Here is a 21251-nt window from a genome sequence, read left to right on the forward strand (position 1 = left end):
GCATCATCTGCATCAAGAAATAGGACAGCCCTAGCCGGTTTGGCTCAGTGGATAGAGTATCAGCCGGAGGACTGAAGGGTCCCGGGTTTGATTCTGGTCAAGGGCACATGCCCAGGTTGTGGGCTTGATCCCCAGTGTGGGGCATACAGGAGACAGTTGATCAATGATTCTCTCTCATCATTGATGTTTCTATCTCTCTCTCTTTCTCTCTGAAATCAATAAAAATATATTAGTAAAAAAGAAATAGGACAATACCAACAGCTAAAATACTCTCTTATTGCCCTAATATTTTATTATGCCTTCCTTTATCCCTCACTTTTAAAACTATGTATTAGTTATGCCTACTACTAAAATTTATGTATGTACATATATTTTAAACACATTATGATTTTATTATTTGATATAATGAATTTTTTTTTTACAAAAAAATGTTATTCTCTATTGCCTTTCTTCTCTATTGTCATACTTTTGCTTTCACATGGTATCATTTTCCTTCTGTCTGAATAACTCCCTGTACTACTATTAATGTGTATCTGCTGATGATAAATTTCTTCATCTTTTATTTGTGTATAAATTTGTACTTATTTACCTTTATTTTCAAGGGTATTTTCACTGAATACAGAATTTAAGTTAGGATTTCTTTTGATTATACTCTTCCACTGCTTCACTACTTCCATCATTTTGTTGAGATGTGAGCAATTATTATTCTTGCTACTCTGCCATTCCTTTGTTTTTACTGCTTCCATTTAAAAAAATGTTCTTTTCCCCCCAACAGTTTTACTTGAAATGTCTTGGTGTGGCTTTCTTTTGATGGCTGCTTCATATTTTTAGCAGTTTTTGAATCTTTGTCTTAATGAATTCCATTGATTATAAAATGTTCAGATGTTATCTCTTCAAATATTGCACCTGCTCTTTCTCCCTTCTTTTCCTCTGATACTGAAATCCAAAATTAGACCTTTTCAAAATATGTCTTTTGCTCTTTCCTCCATTTATTTTTTCTTTGTTCCTCAATATTACATTCTAGATATTTTCTTCTGATCTCTTCTTCGTATCACCAATTAACTCTTCATCTGCATCTATTATAATATCACCCATCCGATAAATGTCTAATTTTAATTTCTGTATTTTTAGATCTAGGATTTTCAATAGATTATTTTGACTTTTCCCAGTGAAAAGGCTGTGCTTTTGGAATTCCTACTTCACTAAACATCAGTCTTAGTGAGATAAGTTTTTTTGAGGCACTCCACTTGAGTTAGATAATTTCATCCCAATCTCTTCTGTAAGCTATGCAATTGGCTTTGATGTCCCATCTAGCGTGGAACCATTTATTACACTGCATCATTCAGACTTCCACCTACCACTGCCTGCTTCAAGAGCCAGAGCCCAGAAATTTCCTGGATTTAGCCCCACTTGCCATTCCATAATTCTGTTCTGTTGATGATCCATACAAATATTTATCTTGGTTTTGAACCAGGCTGTGTGACTTTACTTTTCTTTCTGATATGCTGCCTTTCATTCGGAGCATAAAAGGATTAAGGTGTACAATTACTACACCATCTTGAACAGAACACATCTCTTTTTCTTCAGAGTGTTAAAGAATACCTTGAAATATTTCAGTTTTATTGTTTCATACACACATGCACACACGCACACACACATACACACACTCTGGGTGGATGTGTGAGGTCATTCATACACATACACACACACAGTGTGTGTGCCACTTATTCATATAATCACAAACAATTCATATACTTCTATACGTATACATATGTGTGTGTTTGTGTGTATAATTTGCATTCTCTTCTCAGCAGAGAAGTATATTGTCATGGTGTCGGTAGTTTGAGTGCAGGAGAATCTAAGGAGTTCTAGCTTTATTTTCTGTTTGGATTATTTGTTACCAAAGTACTGATAATGATCTTGGCCTTCTAGTAATCTCTAAAATCTATTCTAGAACTATAATGTCTGTCTCAAGGGAAGTTAGTGCTTGAATTGGGATGAAGTCATTCTTATACCTGACAAGATGAGTAGAATATGTGTTTAAATTAAATTGCAAATGGTACTCTCTTAAATTTTATTTTCAGTAAAATACTACTTAACATGTAAAGCAGATCTTTTTCCCTTCAAAATGCATGACAGCCATTTACTAATGAATGCTTTTAAATCCACTGCCTGAGCTTAAGATATAATAAATTATAAATTCATAGTTTTTTTTTTCTTTTTTGCTACACATATGGAGGAAAGGATTCAGGTATGGTAGGATTTGGGCCCAGAAAGTTAAAAATATCAAAGCTTTATTTGAAAATTGGAAACAATTCTGTTTGTTAAGCTAGCATTTTCTCTTTGCACACCAATGGAAATCATTTAACACTTAATTAAGTCCCACTTAAATGAATAAACGATTGTTTTTCTCCTCCCAGTGACAGGGATTTATCGTAAAAACAAAAAAGAAAAAGAAAGAACTTGTATTGCTCATTTCTTTTGTTTTACTTTTTAGAAAAGCCGTTTCTTTCTTTCCTTAGTGACTTCTACTTGGCATTCGTACAAGTAGCTTGTTATGGTTAAATGTTCTTAGATAAACTCCTCTGATTGTATAAGCCACTCCCCAAATGTGTACACTACCCTTGTATTTGTAATATTTTGTTTCAGAGGCCAGATACCGCCTCCTTTTGGATCATGGCAATATGTTCCCTTCTAGCCTCCAACTTGGACATACAGATATTCTCCTGACCGCATCCTTCTATTTCTTAGCCCTTGTTCTGGAGTAAAACAGATAGCTTTAATGTACAAGGGCATCTGATGGCCTTAGTCATGTCCATATACTGGGAACTCTGCATCCAACCCTACTGTCCCCCAACCATTCACTCTGGGTAGTTGGCCAGATCAAAAAACCCAAACACCCCTGGATCTTGTGAGAGGAATGAGGAGTAATGGGGGAGGTTGGATAGAAGTTTGTTCCACTGTCACATTTCTGACTCTTACTTCTATTCCTGACTGGAGCCCCTCATGCCTTCCACCTTCTACTTAAAGATGGCTGTGTGGTTTACACGTGTGTTCTAGTAAAGGCTACACGGCGTTCATATGACTTGGAACTATAAATTTACTTCAATTATCTTTGGGTGTCTCCTCCCTTGTCTCCTCCAGCAGGCACAGTGCCTACCAGAGTATGTAGAGAGTAATGAATGAATGTATAAATTATGTCCTAAGGAGGGTTATGGAAGGAATAAATAGAGACAAAAAAGGGTAGCAAACACTTGCCAAAAATACACACCCCACACAGGTTTGGCAGCATGTTCCAAACATACTTTTGTCATGGTATTTTCATGGTATTTGTCATAAGTCATGGTATTTTCTCCCACTGTGGAAAGATTCCAAGCTATCCCTGAGCCACTACAACGACTGCAGAGTGCTGGGATGCATAAATGGTCATGTTTCTGATGCTGAATGCCAAGGTCAGGTAACCCAGGCCTTGGATGTTATGCTGTCATCAGACACCACATCTTCTAGGAGTTAACACATCTCTTCTGTTCAAACCGCAGCTTAGTATTTTTTAAAGCACTAACAACATTAATTTACTGCCAAAGAATTGTGTTTCTTGTTATTCTTTTTAAATTCTTTCATTTGTCTGTGTCAGCATCTGCAGCTGAAACTCCAAGACGCCTGGTTCCAGGACGAATTCCCAGGGTGCAACCTGGGAAGGGCACGCTTGCAGAGTCAGGAAAAACTTGTTTAGTTGGAGCCTTATCTTGGTGCCCTGCTGCCCTTTTTAAACAAATGTATTGGATTTTCGTATTTTATTGCTGCTTCATAGCCCAATGTCTAAAATAGACTTCTCTAATTCTGTGTGAGATAGAGTTTACTTAACAAACGATCCCATATTGCCTTTACAGGCAAGGTTGTTAACCGGGATTATTGTACACAGATAGAACATCACACGAGAAGCACTCACAGCTCCCTAGCTGTTAACATCCCTTTCCCCTGCTTCCACCAGGTTCATGAATCATGAGCAGGGCTGTGAGCACACAGCGGTGAATAAAATTTGGCATGCTCTCTGTAAGTCACATGCATTTTTTACATACGCTGCTCTGATTGAACAAGATCTTCCTGGGGGAATGACTGGCATGGAGCATATTCCCAATGGCAATATTGCTTGTAGAATATCTCATTTAATTGTATTGCCAAGCTCATCAATTGAAGTTGCCAGCTGTTGCCCTTTCATCCAGTTGATTTTGGCCTTTCCTATTTATTATCATAATTGTATGATTAACAGAGACAGTGGCGGAGCTAGAAATGGTCATCTGGGTTTTCAGTAGTCATCAGGTTCAGGAAAGTGGAACGCTACAATGTTTGCGTCCCATATGTGGGAAGATTGCCTCTCCTTGACCCATGTCTAGGGAAGGATCTGTGTGCAGCTTTAAAAGGCTGAAAGAGAGAGAGAAAGATGGTTACAGTGGTTACAACCAACACTACCTGTTCAGTCCAGAAGGCTAACTAAAAGTGGTGTACACATGTATTGTGGAACCTTCTCAGCTCTTCTCTTTTAAGTCTTCAATCAATGTTCATAAGCCCATCTCCTCTTTTTTTTTTAAGGGACAGTTGTGTTCTATTCCCAAGAATCTTGATCACGGTGACTTCTGACACTTTGCTTTCATTCAGATTTTAAATGAGGCACCTCCTTCTCCTAAAAGAATCCAGTTGTATTGTTTAGGGCGGTCTAAGAACGTTTCCATACTTTCTGAAAGCTTCCATGAGTAAGGTGTTTGTTTGTTTGTTTTCTCTCTCTCTCTCTCTCTCTCTCTCTCTCTCTCTCTCTCTCTCTCTCTCGTCTGTTTTGTCTTTAGTAATCTAGGTGGGAACTGCAATTCCGTCACTATTTTTCAAAAGGAGTTCACTTGCCTCCATCATCTTAATGTGGGCTGAACTCTAAAGAGAAAGGCCACATCTTGGCAGGCATGGCTTCCACCAGCTCTTTGGGTCCTCTCTTTCTTCCCCTTCTCCTAGAACAGCAAATCCTTCCCCTTTACTCATGTAAAATACTTCTACCTTCTTTAACTTCTCTTGGAGTTTTACCACTTACACCAAACAGGTAGGATCAATCATGTAAAATAATTTTTGTCAGGCATATATAGAGCTTTTCCTCAGGAATTATAGTAACCCACTTACAAATAATTTATTGTAATTAGAAGGACATATCACTCTTTGCCTCATCTCTATGTCCCCTCCTCTAAGTTTGACTTGACTTAAACATTTTTCTATTTTTTGAGACTAGCTTGGCTAGAAATTATCAACAGGCAATGGAAAAAGAAGGAAGTCCTGCCCTTTGTGACAACATGGAAGGACCTTGAGGGCATTATGATAAGTTAGACAGAGAAAGACGAATGCTGTATGAGCTTATATGTGGAACCTAAAACAAAACAAAACAAAACAAAAGAACCACCTTCATAGATACAGAGAACAATCTGGTGAGTGTCAGAGGTAGGGTGTGTGTGTGTTCTGTGCTGTGTGTGTGTGTGTGTGTATGAGAAATGGGTGAAGGGGGTCAAAAGGTACAAACTTCCAGTTATAAAATAAATAAGTTCTGGAGATGTAATGTACAGCATGGTGGTTACAGTTAATAATATTTTATTGGATGTTTGAAAATTGCTAAGAGAGATCTTAAAAGTTGTCATCACATGAAAAAAATTATAACTCTGTGGTGATAGATGTTAACTAGACTTATTGTGGTGATCATTTTGCAATATACAACTATCAAATCATTATGTTGCACTTTTGAAATTAATATATGTTCATTGTATTTGAATAAGAAGAAAACAATGGAAATAGAAACTTTATCACTTTACCTTTATGTTGGAAAATAAATATGGTCAATTCAAATAACAAGGAATTGAGAAAAATACTTTACTAAGTCTATTCATTATATTAATATTACCTGGTCACTGCTAATACTTACGGTTGGCTCTAATTCAAAATAATCTCTCACAACGTGTTTGAGACATAATTGTCCCAATTCCAGAAGAGGTGACTGAATTTCCAATTTTGTTGTATTGAGTATTCAAAATCATAACATGCTGGAGTTGAAAATGATGGATCTTAAATATGATTGATATTAAAACCATCTAGTAAAACACTCTCATTTTACAAATGAAATATAGGAGACATTGACTTGCCCAAGGCCACAAAACCAGCCCCTGGCAGTGTGAGGGACTAGACCTTTGGGACTAGAATCGCATCCTGATTCTACTATTCTAGGCTCTTCTCCTTGGCCAGACACATGACCCTGAGTAGCAATGGATGGCGATATATCTCTAACGGAAATGGAATACAATTCATACATGTTTTCAAAATAGCCAGGATTAGGTATATACAGGGTGTATAAATATGTGGGACATAATTGATACATTATGTACATCCACTACATGGCAGGTAACATGGGGTTTACACTGCAGATTCATCTTCTCCCAGCCCACTCGCTAAATCAAACTGAGGAGGATGAGGTGGAATGTCTCTGGAAGACCTGATGGAGTGGACACTGCCTCAGTCTTGGTCTTGGGCCTGGAATTGCACTCAAGATGGTGTCTCATTCTTGGTGTTCAGCAACTTAGTTATGTGACCCTGAGCAAATCACTTCTATACTCAGCTGACTTTCTTCAGCTGCCAAACAAGGATAATAGTGCCCATCTTGAAGAGTTTGATTCTGCTCTAAACAAAACTGTATGAAAGACCTAGTCCTCGAGCAGAGTACGCAATCGAAAGTTCTTGGTTTCCTTCCTTCTCTCTCACCTGTCTTTGCAATTTTACTTATATTTTTAACCTACTATTGTCTCATCTTTTCCTTGATAGTTTTTCAAAATAAAACTGTTTTTACTTTTGTTCCCCTCTGGGGACAGCAGTGATATTTAAATACCATCTTGGAAACATGGTCAGTTACACTTTCTTTTTTCATTTTTGTATGAAAATGCTCATTTGTGATAGAACTGCCACATAGCTTGAAGAATAAGGAAAGTCGGAGGATGAATGACTATTTTCCAGAAGACAGGTAAAGCATATTTGGTAGATTAATTCTCAATTCACCTTCTCAGAGGAAAAAGGACAAAACCCTCATTTACCAAGATTCTAAAGAGATCGTCAGGCAAGTCCCTAGCCAGCCCCACATCACTTGGCTTTGAAGCATTCCTTCCACAGAGCTTGGTTTTCTTTTTCTTTCTGTTTTTTATTGTCTAAAGTTTTACATATGTCTCCCCCGCCGCCCCCCCCCCCCAGATTGAACGCCCCCCTACCCCAGCCATTCCCACCCCAGGCAAGCCCCCACCGCCCCAGTGTCTGTGTCCATTGGTTATGCTAATATGCTCTCTAACCCGAGCTTGGTTTTCTTGACCAGGTCCCAAACCTGCAAGAAGACTAGAGGAAACTAGCTCTTTCCCCTGACATTCACATGCCTGTGGCGCTCGGGAGAGGGAGGGCATGCGTGTTGATCAGGGAATCAATCTTTCTGCCTATCATCCTCTTTTTCTCTGGAAGAAAGTGAGTTAGTGCAATTACCTTAACCCAGAACAATTACCTTGTTTTAAGCTGTTTATTCTCCAGAGAAAGGTGTTTTTGGAAACAAATAGCACGTTGCAAGAAAGGTGGGTTTTTAAAAAGTACTTGTATCAACATTGAATGTGGGCAGTGGGGAACTGTTGGGAAGGCTGTCTTTCTTTCAGACTAAGACTGCATTTCCTATTGGGGTCAACCAGGCAGAAGGGGACACATGTGCTGACCAGCTGAGTTATGATGCCCTTTTGGGGACTGGATATTGTGAGAGAGAATTTGGTGCCCTGACCTTGGAGCTTTGGACGCAGGGTCAACTTCCCAGGTGTGTTCTTTGCTCTGAAAAATGTGTCCTAACCCAATCACTCTTAAATTACTCTTCTGCAGAGGGGAGAATAAGAATCAACCATGAAATACTTTCAAAAGCAGTTAAATAAAGATTTGACAGTCTATTCAAAACAACTCACACTTTTAAGAAAAGTCTGTCCTCTAGGAAGGGCCCAGCATGACTTCCTTTCCCTGAGACCTAGAATAAAGGCAATTCCCAGGGCCTAGATTTCAGCAAACACAACAGGAGCCATCAGGAGGGAGGGAGCTTTCTGAAAATCTGGGGGATCCCGGAGTGATTATGATCACAGACAAGGGAATTGGGGGTGTGGCAAAAAGGAATATGGATCACATACCCCTTAAAGCACCCATGATTGTAATTTCCCCATACCGCTCCTGAGTGCCACGGCACGTGCGCGCATATTTAGCATAATTGGAACAATGGCTTTATTCTAGTGTGTTTTTCCCACCTTGGCATTTAAAGTCTTGTTCTTTTCCTTTGAGTTTTTCAGGAGTGATATCTGATCTGCTGCTAAAAAATGGAAGGAGAGGCACGTCTGTGAAAGGCTCAAAGTTGAACCAAACAGAGTTTCCGCGGAAGCAGCAGCTTGTGAGTGCGGCTGCCGTGGCGGCCACATCTTTCGGCGCCGGGGTCGCCGCCGAGAGGCCCGCCAGCTGGGCTCACATCCTGAGGCTCGGGCCGGTATCCGCGAGCCCGAGTCTGGACCCGGTTCCGGAGCGGGTTTCTTTGGCGGAGCGTGGAGAAACCCGGGGGCGCGCGCGGTCGCCGCGGGGCTCACCTGCGCCTCCCGCCCCGCGCGGCCGCCAGCCGCCGCCCCTCTCGCCGCCCCGCCCCGGCCCGGCTCATTGGCTGCCGCTCGGAGGGGCGGAGACGGGGCGGCCGCGGGGGTCTCATTAGCGATGCGGACTCGTTTCTGCACTCGGTAGTCCCCGACCCGGCAGCGGCGGGCACGGCCAGCGACTCCGGCAGCGGCCGCGGCGGCCCCGCCGTGGGAGGCCATGGGGGCGCGCTCTTACTCTGGGTGTGCGGCCAGCGGCGTCTCGGTGCGCCCTGCCCGGCTGCTGTAGGGAGCGGCCGTGGAGCAGTCACTCGCTCAAGACCCTCGGGACCTGCTCGCTCAGCCCCGGGCTCGCCGTGCGACTCCGGGCTCCCGGGCGTGGACGAGGAACCGTTCTCGACAACCGGGCGAACATCATGGGGAGAGCGGCCGCCGCAGGAGGGGGCGCGGGAGGAGCGCGCCGGTGGCTCCCGTGGCTGGGGCTCTGCTTCTGGGCGGCGGGGGCTGCGGCTGCCCGAGGTAAGCGCTGGGCAGAGCGGGCGGCGGGGCTGGGGGCGAGGCGAGAGGGCGCGGGCAAGACCGAGTGGGACCCGCACCTACGGCGCTGGCTTCCCAAGTTGAGCCCCGCACCTCCGCGCGCACCGAGCCCAGCTGGGTGGGAATCGGGCGGAGGACCTCAGAGGGGACCGCTGCTTCCCACCCCAAGTTTGCGACCAGGAGTAATCCTACAGGTTGCTGTCACGGGTCCCTTACCCTTTACTCTCCTGCCTCGCTCCATTTCCCAAGCCCTCCCCAATTGCTGCAGACTGGAGTAGCCACCTCTTTGCCTCCAATCTCGCTGTCCCCCGTTTTCTCCACTTCCTTCCAAAGCCAGATCGCTCCTGGGTGGGCGCCCATCGTGGTGTCCAAGAGTTCCTGGGAAGAGGGGTCTGGTGACGGGAGTCTCAGTGGGGTGGGCTTGGAGAGGGCACCTTTTCCCTTCCGCGAGTAGCACCAGGGCTGAAGTCCGCTAAGCTTGACACCCCTCGGGCGACACTAGCCCGCGGTCTTAGGTGGCCCTGGGCTCTGGTTTGAGGAGGCTGCGTGGGTGCGGGAGCTGGGAGAGCTGTGCGCACCACCCGCGTGTAACTGCGCCCGCAGTGCAGAGCGCCGAGAAGCGGTTGGCCCGAGGCCGCTCGCCGGCGCGTCCTCCCTACCGTGTGCCTAGCCCGGCTCGGGAGCTCGCGAGCGCGGGGCCCCACGGAGCAGCAGGGAGTCCGCTGCCTTTTCCGACTTAAAAACGTAGACCCCATTTTCCTGCATCCTCCGGACTCCAGCAGAGTGAAATTGTACAACTGGTTTCGGCTCCACCTTGAGCGAGGACAGGGAGCATGAACTTAGGGACAAATCCCGCGGACTTGTTTTGAAGCTGATCAGAGGCATTCTGCACAGAGCTTGAGTATTGTGGCTTTACCTTTGAAACAATTCAGAAGCTTCGCCTTCCCGCCCTTCTCTTCCTTTCCCTTTCCCGAGTGGCATCCATTAGGCTTAGAATATGTAATTGCATTAAATGATGTCCCTAACGCTGGTCTGGTGAGAGATGGAACTGATGTGTTGACCTCCCCCCTGTTCTGCTGGCCATCCTGGACATACTCTAGTGGCCGCGAGACAGAAAGGGGTGGGAAGGATCGAGGACGATCACAAAAGAACCAACATACTCTCATTTTTATAAAAGCTAACGGCTTGTTAAAAGCAGCCGTGCTGTCTGGAATAAGGAATTGTTTTTTAAAAGTAGGTCGAGGCTTTCCGTTTTATGATCCTGTTCAGTGACTATTTGCATTTCATTTCCTGAAAAGTTTTTTTTTTCTTTCTTTTTCCTAATGGAGCAGGCTTTTTAAAAAGCAGGAAAGGGTTACAAACGCGCCTCAGTGATTGCACACACTGGGGGCCGGTGAGCAGGCATGGTTCTCTTTTCCTTGCTGGAAGAAGCACAAGCTTCAGCCATTTCATTTACTACTGAGAAGCCTCCTTGCAAAGTCAGCTCAGAGTTGTTGTCAATATACTACTGTGATGGGAAAAGCCAGCCTTTTCTCTTCTGGATGTTGACCTAAATGTATGAGTTACCAATACCTAACAGTGACTGACTCTGAGTCCTGACCCCTTAGACTTTGGTTGGTGGAGCTGTCTTGAAGCCAGCCCCAAACGAGAAGAGGGGGCCTGCCAGAAGCCTCTTGGATCGAGTTTTGCTGGCTGTGAAACTAAGGCTAGCACCTCTTGTCTGCAAGCTGTTCTTTAAAGGTCTCCTGGAAAACATACTGTACACTCTGCAGGCTTATTTACCATAAATGTGTTACATGGATCGTAGTAATGTGCGAGACACATGGAGTGGAAGCACTAAATCTGACTAATATTTCCCTTGTAATATTTTACTTCCTGGGGCATGAAGTCCATTACCCTTAGCATCTGTCAGAGATTCTTCAGTCAGCAGGCTGTGGAACCTGTGAGGCCACGTGTACCTGGCTTTGGACAGGTGGGCACAATTGGAGTTCTCAGAACGCACGGGTGTTTTAATGCTACTTAAGTTCTCCCAGCCCAGGGAGGTGGCCATTCGGTGAAAGCAAGGGCAGGTGCGCTCTGTGGCGTGCTGGCCCAGGAGTCTCCCCAGGCTGTTTCTGGTTGGCCCCAGGTTCTTCTTATTTATTTAGTTTTTTCTTCTGCAAGCCTTTTCCTGGGATTTGAACCAAGATAGTCTGCCTTTTCTACTTAACAGGATTGATAGAATTATGCCATTTGCTTCAAGGATGTAAGAATGTTTAACAATTAAGCAGCATTCTCCTTACAATTATTCATCATTTATTTGTTTTCATGATTGCACCATTGCCCACGCCCCCCCCCCCCCTTTTTCTTTTTCCCTTTCCTAGCCCACATTTAATGTAAAACCCTCCGAAGCTCAGAGGGGAATTTCTGATGATAGGCTCTGAATATAATGAGAGAGGAAGATGCTTGAGGCAAGGGAGTGTCTGCAGAAACCAGTAGTGGCCCAAATAGCAAGGTTCTGTTTCCCTCCCTTGTAAGCAAGACTTGCCTCTTTGGATTTATGTTCCCCGACTGGTGGCATGCTATGAGGAAGGCACTTTGGTGCCACGTTTACTGTATATTTCAACACTTTCCAACTTAAAAGAAGGTTGTTTAAAAGTTATTCGTGACCTGCCAAGTGCTAATTGAATCCATACCATGTTGTCATACTGATTGGTTTCTGTTCTTTGCAACAAGGAGTACTGCTTTTGCTCAGGTTGGGGTCCTGTGTTAGTTACTGTACATCAGATGTTCTAGTCTACCGGCGTGGCTCAGTGGTTGAGCATCGACCTCTGCACCAGGAGGTCATGGTTCAATTCCAGGTCAGGGCACATGCCTGGGTTGTGGGCTGGTTCCCCAGTGTGGGACGTGCAAGAGGCAACCGATCAATGATTCTCTCTCATCATTGATGTTTCTATCTCTCTCCCCCTTCCTCTCTGAAATCAATAAAAATATATTTTAAAAAATGAAGGCAGGGAGGAAGATAATATTAGACAGATTGAGCTTTTGCACAATTCCTTGCTTTAAAATTTTTCCTGGACAATGAAATTTTCCTTACAGTAACTGTAGTAAAGCATTAAGGGCAGGAGAAGCACACGCTTATTTTATAGGCATAATAGGGTCATATGGTATGTGCATGCTTAAATCTCCTTATCTACCTAGTTCATGCAGTATTAAATCTATAGTCATTTTCTCCTTTATGAATGTTATTAGCATATCCCGACTCACCCCCACCTCTGTTCCTCATTCCGTTCCCTTTCCTCAAAAAACTGTCCTTCTATAGGGCTCCAAGAAAAGAGTCTTTTCTCTCAATTTCCTGCCAGGCGTGTCTTTTTCTGACTCTTGGGTTGTGCTCTTACCTTGAGCAGACTGGGGGTGAAGGGGGGGTGGACAGGACCATATTTTCCTACCCGACAGAGTGTTCTGCTCTGAAGTGTCTCAGTGTTGTGCCCTGGCTCTATAGCGGCAGCACTTGTCACACTTTCCCATGGTCTTGACTATGACAAAGAGTAATGCCCCCTCCATCCTTCCTCATGATTTGAATGGCCCATCTGTGGGTCTGTGGTTCTTCAAGGGGTACCAATAGGGTAGGAAAACCCAGGGAGCCCCACGAATGCTCCGGCAGTTCCCTCTGGACCTTCTCACTCAATATGTGAGGTCCTCTAGACCTTGCTGTCTTATCAGTTAGGGACACACTTTTCTATCTCTTCACTGACTTGTAAACTTGTGTTTTATTGTCCTCCTCCTACAAAATATAGTATTCAACTTAGCATGGTGCCAACTTTGAAGGTTTATCAAGAAATTGGTTTATCCAATGGACACAGACAACAGGGGGGTGAGGGCATGAGTGGGGGGAGTGTGAGGGGGTAATGGGGTGGTAAGGACACATATATAATACCTTAATCAATAAAGAAAAAATATTTAAAAAACTGGTTTATCAGGAGATGGGGAATATTTGACACGTTTCCCTTCGACTTTTCTTCTTCCTGTTTTAATACAGGGGCTGGAGACCCAGATCCCATGCATTAAAATATAATCCAAAGACAGGTGTACAGAGAAAGGAAGGTGGTGGCAGTGGTGATGCAGGTGTCCTTTTAGTGGACAGGCACATCTGTTCACAGAAAGGCCAGATGTGCCCTGCTTCTGATTACACCTTTACCGTTAATTCTGACTGTTCTACAAACAGTGCTACTTGACCAGCCCTGTCATTGTCTTCTCTTCTGTCCTCCTTATCCCGATGCCTTCATGAACTGACAGCGTGATGGAAACTTTCCTCTGTCGTTCTTGACTGTGCACTCCAGATAAAGGCACCTATCTGGTCACCCCTTCACTGGCTACCTGGCCAACGTTGACATGAGAACGGCCGTCGTCTGCTACCACTTTTTAGATTATGCTTAATTTTTACGAGAAAGCATTTTTGCAACCTTGTTTGATTATGAAAGAATCATAGTAATTGCTCCCTGTAGTGTCTCTAATTGATTATTCTAAAAGCTTTACACATCTGAACTCATTTAGGTCTTAAGTCTATGAGATAATATTAGTTTCTCCTTTCTAAGGTAGGAAAAGAAGGGCACACAAAGGTTAAATAACTTGCTCAAGACCATGGAGTTAGTATATGGAGGAGCCTGGATTTGAACCGACGTAGTCCAGCCCTCGAGTCTACAGCAATGCCAATTTTCTAAACTCCGCCGAAAAGAAAATGCCCCTGATATTCTGGTGACAGAGTACTAAAATTACATCTCTATAACTGTGAGCGCTGTAGAGGAGTTTAGAGTAGCTTAAATAAATCTATAAATATATTCAGATAAATCTCAGAGATTTATGTTGTGTGAAAACAACCACCCTCTCACCATTCAGCTTAATATACTTTGGGATTGGATTCACGCTTAACATTCCGAACGCCCGTGTCTAATATGATAGCTTGCTTTTTTTCTTTTTTTTCTTTTTTGTCAATTTTGAATTTCAACAAAAAATATTACTCTGATTGAATACACCATCCATGGAATGGCAGATCCCAAGAGACTATTTGTTGTATGTCTTATATTTTTAGCCTTGTTTGCTGGCAAAATGTGGAGCATGAGATTTGAGAATAGATTGTTAACACCAGAGGCTGCTGTTTCTGCTGTTTTGGGTACTCCTGCTGCTGCTCTCGCAAGGCAGATGGCTGGATTCATTTATAGAAAATAGATATTCATTCTATTTTGCATTTCCACTTTGAAAAGAACTTCTAATTGTTTGTGCCACATTGCATCGTATGGCCTTATTGTGCGCATACACATGCCGTGTGTAGATAATTGTCAGAATTAGGCGGGTGTTAATGTGTTCAGTTTGGATGGCGTTAGAAATCTATTGCAAACTCTGTTGTGCTTTTGGAGTATTTCTTTGGAAAGTGGGTTTGTGTGTGGTATGGTGTGTACAGCATATTGTGTCCTTAACCCTCCCATCCTACCCTCCCCCTTCTACACTGAACTAAAAATGGAGGGCAGAAATATTACAGTTTTGTTTATGTGGCTAAAGTAAAAATGATAAGCGTGTGTTAGGCTTCTCTTAGACATCAGACGGCTACAGGACATAAATTACTTCCTAAGATTGTTTCCAAGAAGACAAGAGTAAGGTGAAGGCTGTATTCTTCCTATATGACCAGTTCCTCTGACGGTTTCCTTCATAAATAAGGGAAATGCAAAGCCGAAAGCTGTCTTTCAAGTGAGGTCAGTGCAGCTCCACTCAATGCAGACATTGCCTATTTGCTCCCACATTTCTGGTTCATAAAGTGCAAAAGAGACTTCCGCCCCGGAGGGAGACATTGGCACATGGATCCCTTTGGAACCCAGCCCTGTAAGATTAGGAGGAATTATGTGGGAAAATATCACCAAGACAAGTGCAACCTGACTAAGGAAAGACTTACAAATGTTTTGTTGTTACCCAAATTGAAAATGTGATTTCTCAATCAGGTAAGTCGAAGGGAAAATGACATTGCAGACATTCCAGAAGTTGACTGGCAGGCAGGCATGGGAAGCAGGAGATTCAAGAAACCAAAGTGAAGAAATCCTTCTGACTGCTTCAAGAACCCAAGCAGTAGTGGGATAACTATGTTTAATATCATTCATAAATTTTGATAACTTACTATAAAAGCAAGTTTACTTACTAAATATTGAATGAGCAGATTTGCCTCTAAATACATTGGTAGCATGTTGTTTAGAGTTGTTTGAGAGTGATTGGTGGCTTCTGCTTGCAACAGTACTTATTTAGAAACTATCATTTTTATTTGAATTTAATTTAATAAAATCTACTGGGAGAGGAGGGGAACCAAATAAATGATCATGGGTTAAGGAAGCTAAGCTGGTAATATTTGAAACTCACAAATCAGTGCCTTTCAAATGTTAATGTGCATTTGAGTCACTGCAGCTCTTGTTAACATTCACATTCTGATTTTGCAAACCTGAGATTCTGCATTTCTGCCATGCTCCCTGATGACATCATCCATCAGCCATAGATGATAGTCATTCAGGTTTTTTATTTTCAATATTGTTTTTTACTTGGAAGCCAGTACGAAGTGGAATTTAATTCAATGTGTGACTATTTAAAAAATGCCAACAGAGGACTAGGCAAACACAATGTCAGTTTTAACTCAGACAAACATACAACTACTCATAAAACGAATAGTCATTCAGGGAGCACCATTCCGATGCAATATAATGTCTTCATTCCAGCATTTGTAAAGATAAATGAAATACTTTAAAACTCTTGAATTTTATTTTGAAGTAGTTGAAGACTTATGTCTGCATCTACCTCATTTCCTCTAATGAAGAGGAAACTGAGTCCTCCAGAAGTTGAACAGTTTGCCCAAGATTTTTGTTAAAGAAGAGGCACTATTAGCCCTCTTCAATGTCCTTTATTTTACTGTGTCTCTTAACTGGAGCTACACTTAAAATGATCTAAAGTATAGGATAATGAGAGAAGTAGGCTATAGTTATAGTGTAGAACAAAACCAGTTGGTTAAAAACAAACAAACAAACAAACAAACAAACAGCAGTGTTCATTCAGGGTCTTGATGTTCCCCAAGCAGCTGGATTGTTATAGTCATGTGTAGGAGCTGGTGATTGGGGTCTTTGTCATAAGACAGTCATCTCTACCATCATGTACTGTTACTCAGTACCTGGTAGTGCTTGTTCAATAGCACGTGCTAATATATATATTTGATTTTAACCTTTTTATATTAAGGTATAAATAATACTGAGTTTAACATTTCTAAAATTTATTATTTTGATAAAGCATCAGGAACATTTAGCTGCTAGAGAAAATTAAATAACTGTTAGAGGGGTTTTACATTTTGTTTTCTTAACATATTGTAAAGTCTACATTCCTAGGTGGACTGCTATTCTAGAAAGATGATTAAGTATATGATGTGACACTATCATGGACTGCTGTTTTAAACAATTCACTTGCACGAAACGTGACACTTTTAAGGTACATTGACAGTTGTATTTTCACATCCAACCTGATGATGACGTTGAGGTTTAGAGATTTTTCAACCAAGGGCAGACAGGTAGCAATAAACAGTATGGGGATTGGACGCTGAGTCCCCAAATGGTGTCTGGGCATTTTTTTACTTTCTTACCATGTTATTCTCTTTTATTAACCTAACTAGAGGCTCCATGCATGAAATCTGTGCAAGAGTAGGCCTTCCTTCCCCAGGCTGCCGGCACCAGCTTCCCTCTGGCACCTGGGACCCGGGCTTTCCTCTGACTACCAGAGGTCATCCAGAAGGACATCCGGTCTAATTATGCTTTTATTATTATAGATAGGTGGATTACACTTACTTGGACAATGTAATAGTCTGCTCACATTACATTTTAGATAGGGCTCTGGATGCCTGAGCATAGGAGAAACAAATACACATCTGTAAATGATACCTGTTTTCTTCTTGGTATACATGCCGTTATGCTTCTCATGGTTATAAACAGAAATAGCCCCATCTGGGAAAAGGGGTGGTAGGAGCTGTGTCAGGAGGGATTGGAGGAAAGTAGATTTTGAGTATATTAAAAATGGTATACCGTACTATGGAATAGTGGTATGTAAAATATTCTGAGGAGCTTGCTAAGCAATAATATTTTCTTAAAAAGAAAAGGAATTAAAATGTTCATTAAAGTAGGTAAAATTACAAATTAGGTCTGTAGTTTTATTTTTAATGATGCCATTATGGATACCAAATACTTTTTAGAAATATAACACTAATTCATCAATGTGCATAGTTTACCAAATAATTTGTCTTTATTATTATTATTTAAAAAAAAATATATTTTATTGATTTTTTACAGAGAGGAAGGGAGAGGGATAGAGAGTTAGAAATATCGATCAGCTGCCTCCTGCACACTCCCTACTGGGTATGTGTCTGCAACCAAGGTATATACCCTTGACCGGAATCGAACCTGGGACCCTTGAGTCCGAAGGCCTACACTCTATCCATTGAGCCAAACCGGTTAGGGCTTGTCTTTATTATTAATTTTGCATGCAGTGTGCCTTATTTCTTCTTACTGTGTATGGTTATAAAACAAGATTATCAAGTCTTAATTTGTATTGGAATGCAGTGTAGTGGCACAATGCAGTTGGCCTTCCAACAACAATTTTCATCAATGTGTCTTTATGAATGGTCTAACCTATTTTTTAAAAGAGATAGGGAAAAAATACAAACCCCCAAAATAAAATTCTTTGCCAGAGAAATGTGTGTTACTAGCCTTATGAAAGGAGCTGGAATGAGTTCAACTATCCTGCATCTAAACAGACAACCCTGTGTCTCCCTCCGTCTTGGAACCAGAAGCTCCAGTGATTGTCAGCAACTTTCATCCGGAAATTTCTTAAGTTGTTCTCCTTAAAAAAAGCAATCAGGAGGTTTACAGGTTTAGTCAGTGTGAGGTGTGTGGGTGGGATGTCAGCGTTTGGGGTTTGCTTTAAAGAAATAAAGCTGGATAAAAATTTGTCATTACATTTTTTTTTCACCTTGGAGAAAAAAAATCACAACACATTGGCTATTTTCTCACGTTTAGCGGACAGGTTGAAATGCGCAGTGACCTCTGGGATAGCAATGTGGAAAGGACAGCCCTATCATACCACATCCTGCCGCCGAGAAGGCCGTCACTGCACAGCCAATTATTAATATTTGTCAAGGTGCTAAGTGCTTCAATGCATAGATATGTGTGTATGTATTATATATTAGGAGAATGTCATATATCATCATTATAACAAACATATCATTAAGGTTCTCTGCTATTAATTTAAAAGGCATTAATAACACTTAAACTTGAGGTGTAGATACAATTTTGACTTGAAAGTCAGCTTGTTAATTCAGGCGCTGCCCTTTCTCTCTTTCTCCACGAATCTCCCATCTAACCCCCAATTCTTTGTCTCCTCTGCTCCCTGTCTCTTCTCAAGTCAAAACTCCCTTCTTAGTTAAGCATCGCTGTGGGCTGGACAATTCAAGACTACGTGCCCTTCAATACGTCACTTTTTCCCCTGGTTCTTTTCATTTCTCAGATGAGAAGTGACTAGATTATTATTATTTTTTAAAATATATTTTATTGTTTTTTACAGAGAGGGAGAGGGACAGAGAGTTAGAAACATCGATGAGAGAGAAACATCGATCAGCTGCTCCTGCACACTCCCTACTGGGGGTGTGCCCACAACCAAGGCACATGCCCTTGACCGGAATCAAACCTGGGACCCTTGAGTCCGCAGGCCGACACTCTATCCACTGAGCCAAACCGGTTAGGGCTAGATTATTTTTAAAACTCTTTTCCACTCTAACATTTTATGATACTATTGTTTTCAGTACCATTTATTCACAGTAATTTTTTTTATCGTTTCGGGAAGCGTTTCTTGGCATTTTAAATATGTTTCAAAACCTTCAAGAAAAAAATGCTCTGGAAATGGAATGTTCAGGTCAAGGTTAGTGTGACTTCAGAGATGATACTGGTAACTGTGGCTTAAGCATTTTCAAGAATGTGCCAACAATAAGAGAAATTTAATTTTATGTGTCAGTTTCTCTTAAATCAGTCATTGTAAACTAATGCTTGTGCTATAGCAAAAGAATTGGGATGAGTAGAAACCGACCCAAGGGGTTAGGAATCCCTCCAGTGCCTGAGCTCGTTGCTTAGGTGACTTTAGGTGGGTGACCAGGCCCACAGATGCTAGATTGACATTTTCTTTTTTAATAGAAACCATATATATGACATTTCATGTTACATTTCCAGATTTGAAGTCTTTTCAAATTATTTTAATACAAAACCTTAGGCTTATAACTCACAAGATTCAGACTTCCAGTTTGTCTCAAATCAAATGACATTTTCACATTTTGTTGAGATTTAAAGGCTCAGGGAATCAGCTAATCCTCATTTTCTTTAACTTTGAGCTATGCATGTAAAGCTTTTCTAGCTTTGTGGAGGAGCAGGGTCTGAAGGAAGACAATAGAAAGCATTTAAGTAGCCTTTTATTTACCAATTGATACACACTAATTTGATCACAGAATGTATCTCTGTTTCCCATTTGTAAAGAAGAATTTTGCCCTACCTGGTTTGGCTCAATGGATAGAGCATCTGTCTGTGGACTGAAGGGTCTCAGGTTCGATTCCGGCCAAGGCCACGTGCAGGAGGCAGTCAATCAATGATTCTCTCTCATCATTGATGTTTCTCTCCCTCTCCCTTCCTCTCTGAAATCAATAGAAAATATATTTAAAAAAAGAATCTTAAAATTATATTTCTGAAAAGGACCCTAAAGTTTCTAAGCCAAAGCCCATGTCTCCACATGAACCACCAAGGTCTAAAGAAGCAACATAACTTGCTTGGTTTTTAGAGGTCATTTCTATCAGAGCTGGCCCCTTGAATCCAGGTCTTCACAGTCTCATTTTTCCTGCCTCTTTCCTTTTCAGGACTATAATAACAACAGTTATCAATGGAGACACAAAGAAATGTTTAGAAAAAGATACCAGAAGACTAAAGACTATTGATCATATTACCCTTCTGTTCAAGGCTGTTTTTCTTTTACGTTTATATTTTTCTAAATGCCTTCGAAATAGGACAGATCCCCCTCCCCCGCTTTGGCTGTGTTCTTAATCACAGAATGTTGAGAGACTCAAATTGGTTCAGTGTAGCAGAGCTAATTAATATTGTAAAAGAGGTTTATATTATAGATGCTATATATTTGTATTGAAATTTAGTGTAGGTCTTACGCTTTTGTTCTAATGAATTAACTTCTGCATCCTTGGTAAAAAAAAAAAACTGGTCAGTATGAACCCACTAGTAGATGTACATATAGAAAAATGTATTCACTTCATATTTGCTAATAAATATGGGATGTTAGTGCCATGAGTTAGAATAGGAACCTTCTGCCTTACCCAAGGAAGTAACTTTAGAATGGTATTTAACCACACAGCTACTAATTCTTATCTGGATAAGTAAATTACTTCCAGTTTCCATTATTCTCTGTTTACATCTGGGTTTACGTTGTGGTGAGAAGGTAAAACTTTCCAATTTGAATGGGTGGCCAGGTCTGTTGTTAGGAGGTGGTGTTACTGAGATGGCGCCATGGGTGGGCATGCAGGGGACACTGGCTGGAGCAGATTTTAAGGAACATAAGCGCTGACTTGTGCTTCTTAGAAGAAAGCTTTTTGGTGTTGGCCGCAACATACCAATAATGCCCCCATAAGGCTGTAAATCTGCAACCAAAGAGAGTGGATATGGTTTTAAAAGTTTTGGATGCTTCTTCCATGTACTCCCTATTGTTCTTAAATTTAAAGTGAATTCTGCATCCATGAAGGCCATGGGAGGTTGCAAAATGCACTCCCTGTAACTGAGCTGGAACTTACACACACTGTTGCCTCTATCATGATTATTCATGCTGAAGCCACCTTGCTGGGGAGGTGTAAGATGCGGAGGGTGTTGCAAACTTCCGATTCTTGGAGATTAGGTGTCAAAATATTCAGAGTTTGGTTATTTTTAGCAATTATCAGTGAAGGATCTTGAGACTGGAAATGTGGTCGGGTTTAAA

At 41.8% G+C, this 21251-nt stretch overlaps 1 protein-coding gene across 4 annotated transcripts in view; it reads left to right on the forward strand.

Annotated features, from left to right (window-relative positions):
- The first annotated feature begins 8983 nt into the window (after window positions 1-8983).
- UNC5D (unc-5 netrin receptor D) overlaps window positions 8984-21251 on the forward strand; it is a 530300-nt gene continuing 518032 nt past the window's right edge. For all 4 annotated transcript variants that reach the window (XM_070408379.1, XM_070408380.1, XM_070408381.1 and 1 more), the window contains exon 1: window positions 8984-9176. In XM_070408379.1, the coding sequence (XP_070264480.1) occupies window positions 9074-9176 (103 nt within the window). In that variant the 5' untranslated portion in view covers window positions 8984-9073. The remainder of the gene's footprint in view (window positions 9177-21251) is intronic.

Source organism: Myotis yumanensis, unplaced genomic scaffold, assembly GCF_028538775.1.
Source record: "Myotis yumanensis isolate MYYU_CA2020_CCGP unplaced genomic scaffold, mMyoYum1.0.hap1 SCAF_3, whole genome shotgun sequence".
Classification (NCBI taxonomy): Eukaryota; Metazoa; Chordata; class Mammalia; order Chiroptera; family Vespertilionidae; genus Myotis; species Myotis yumanensis.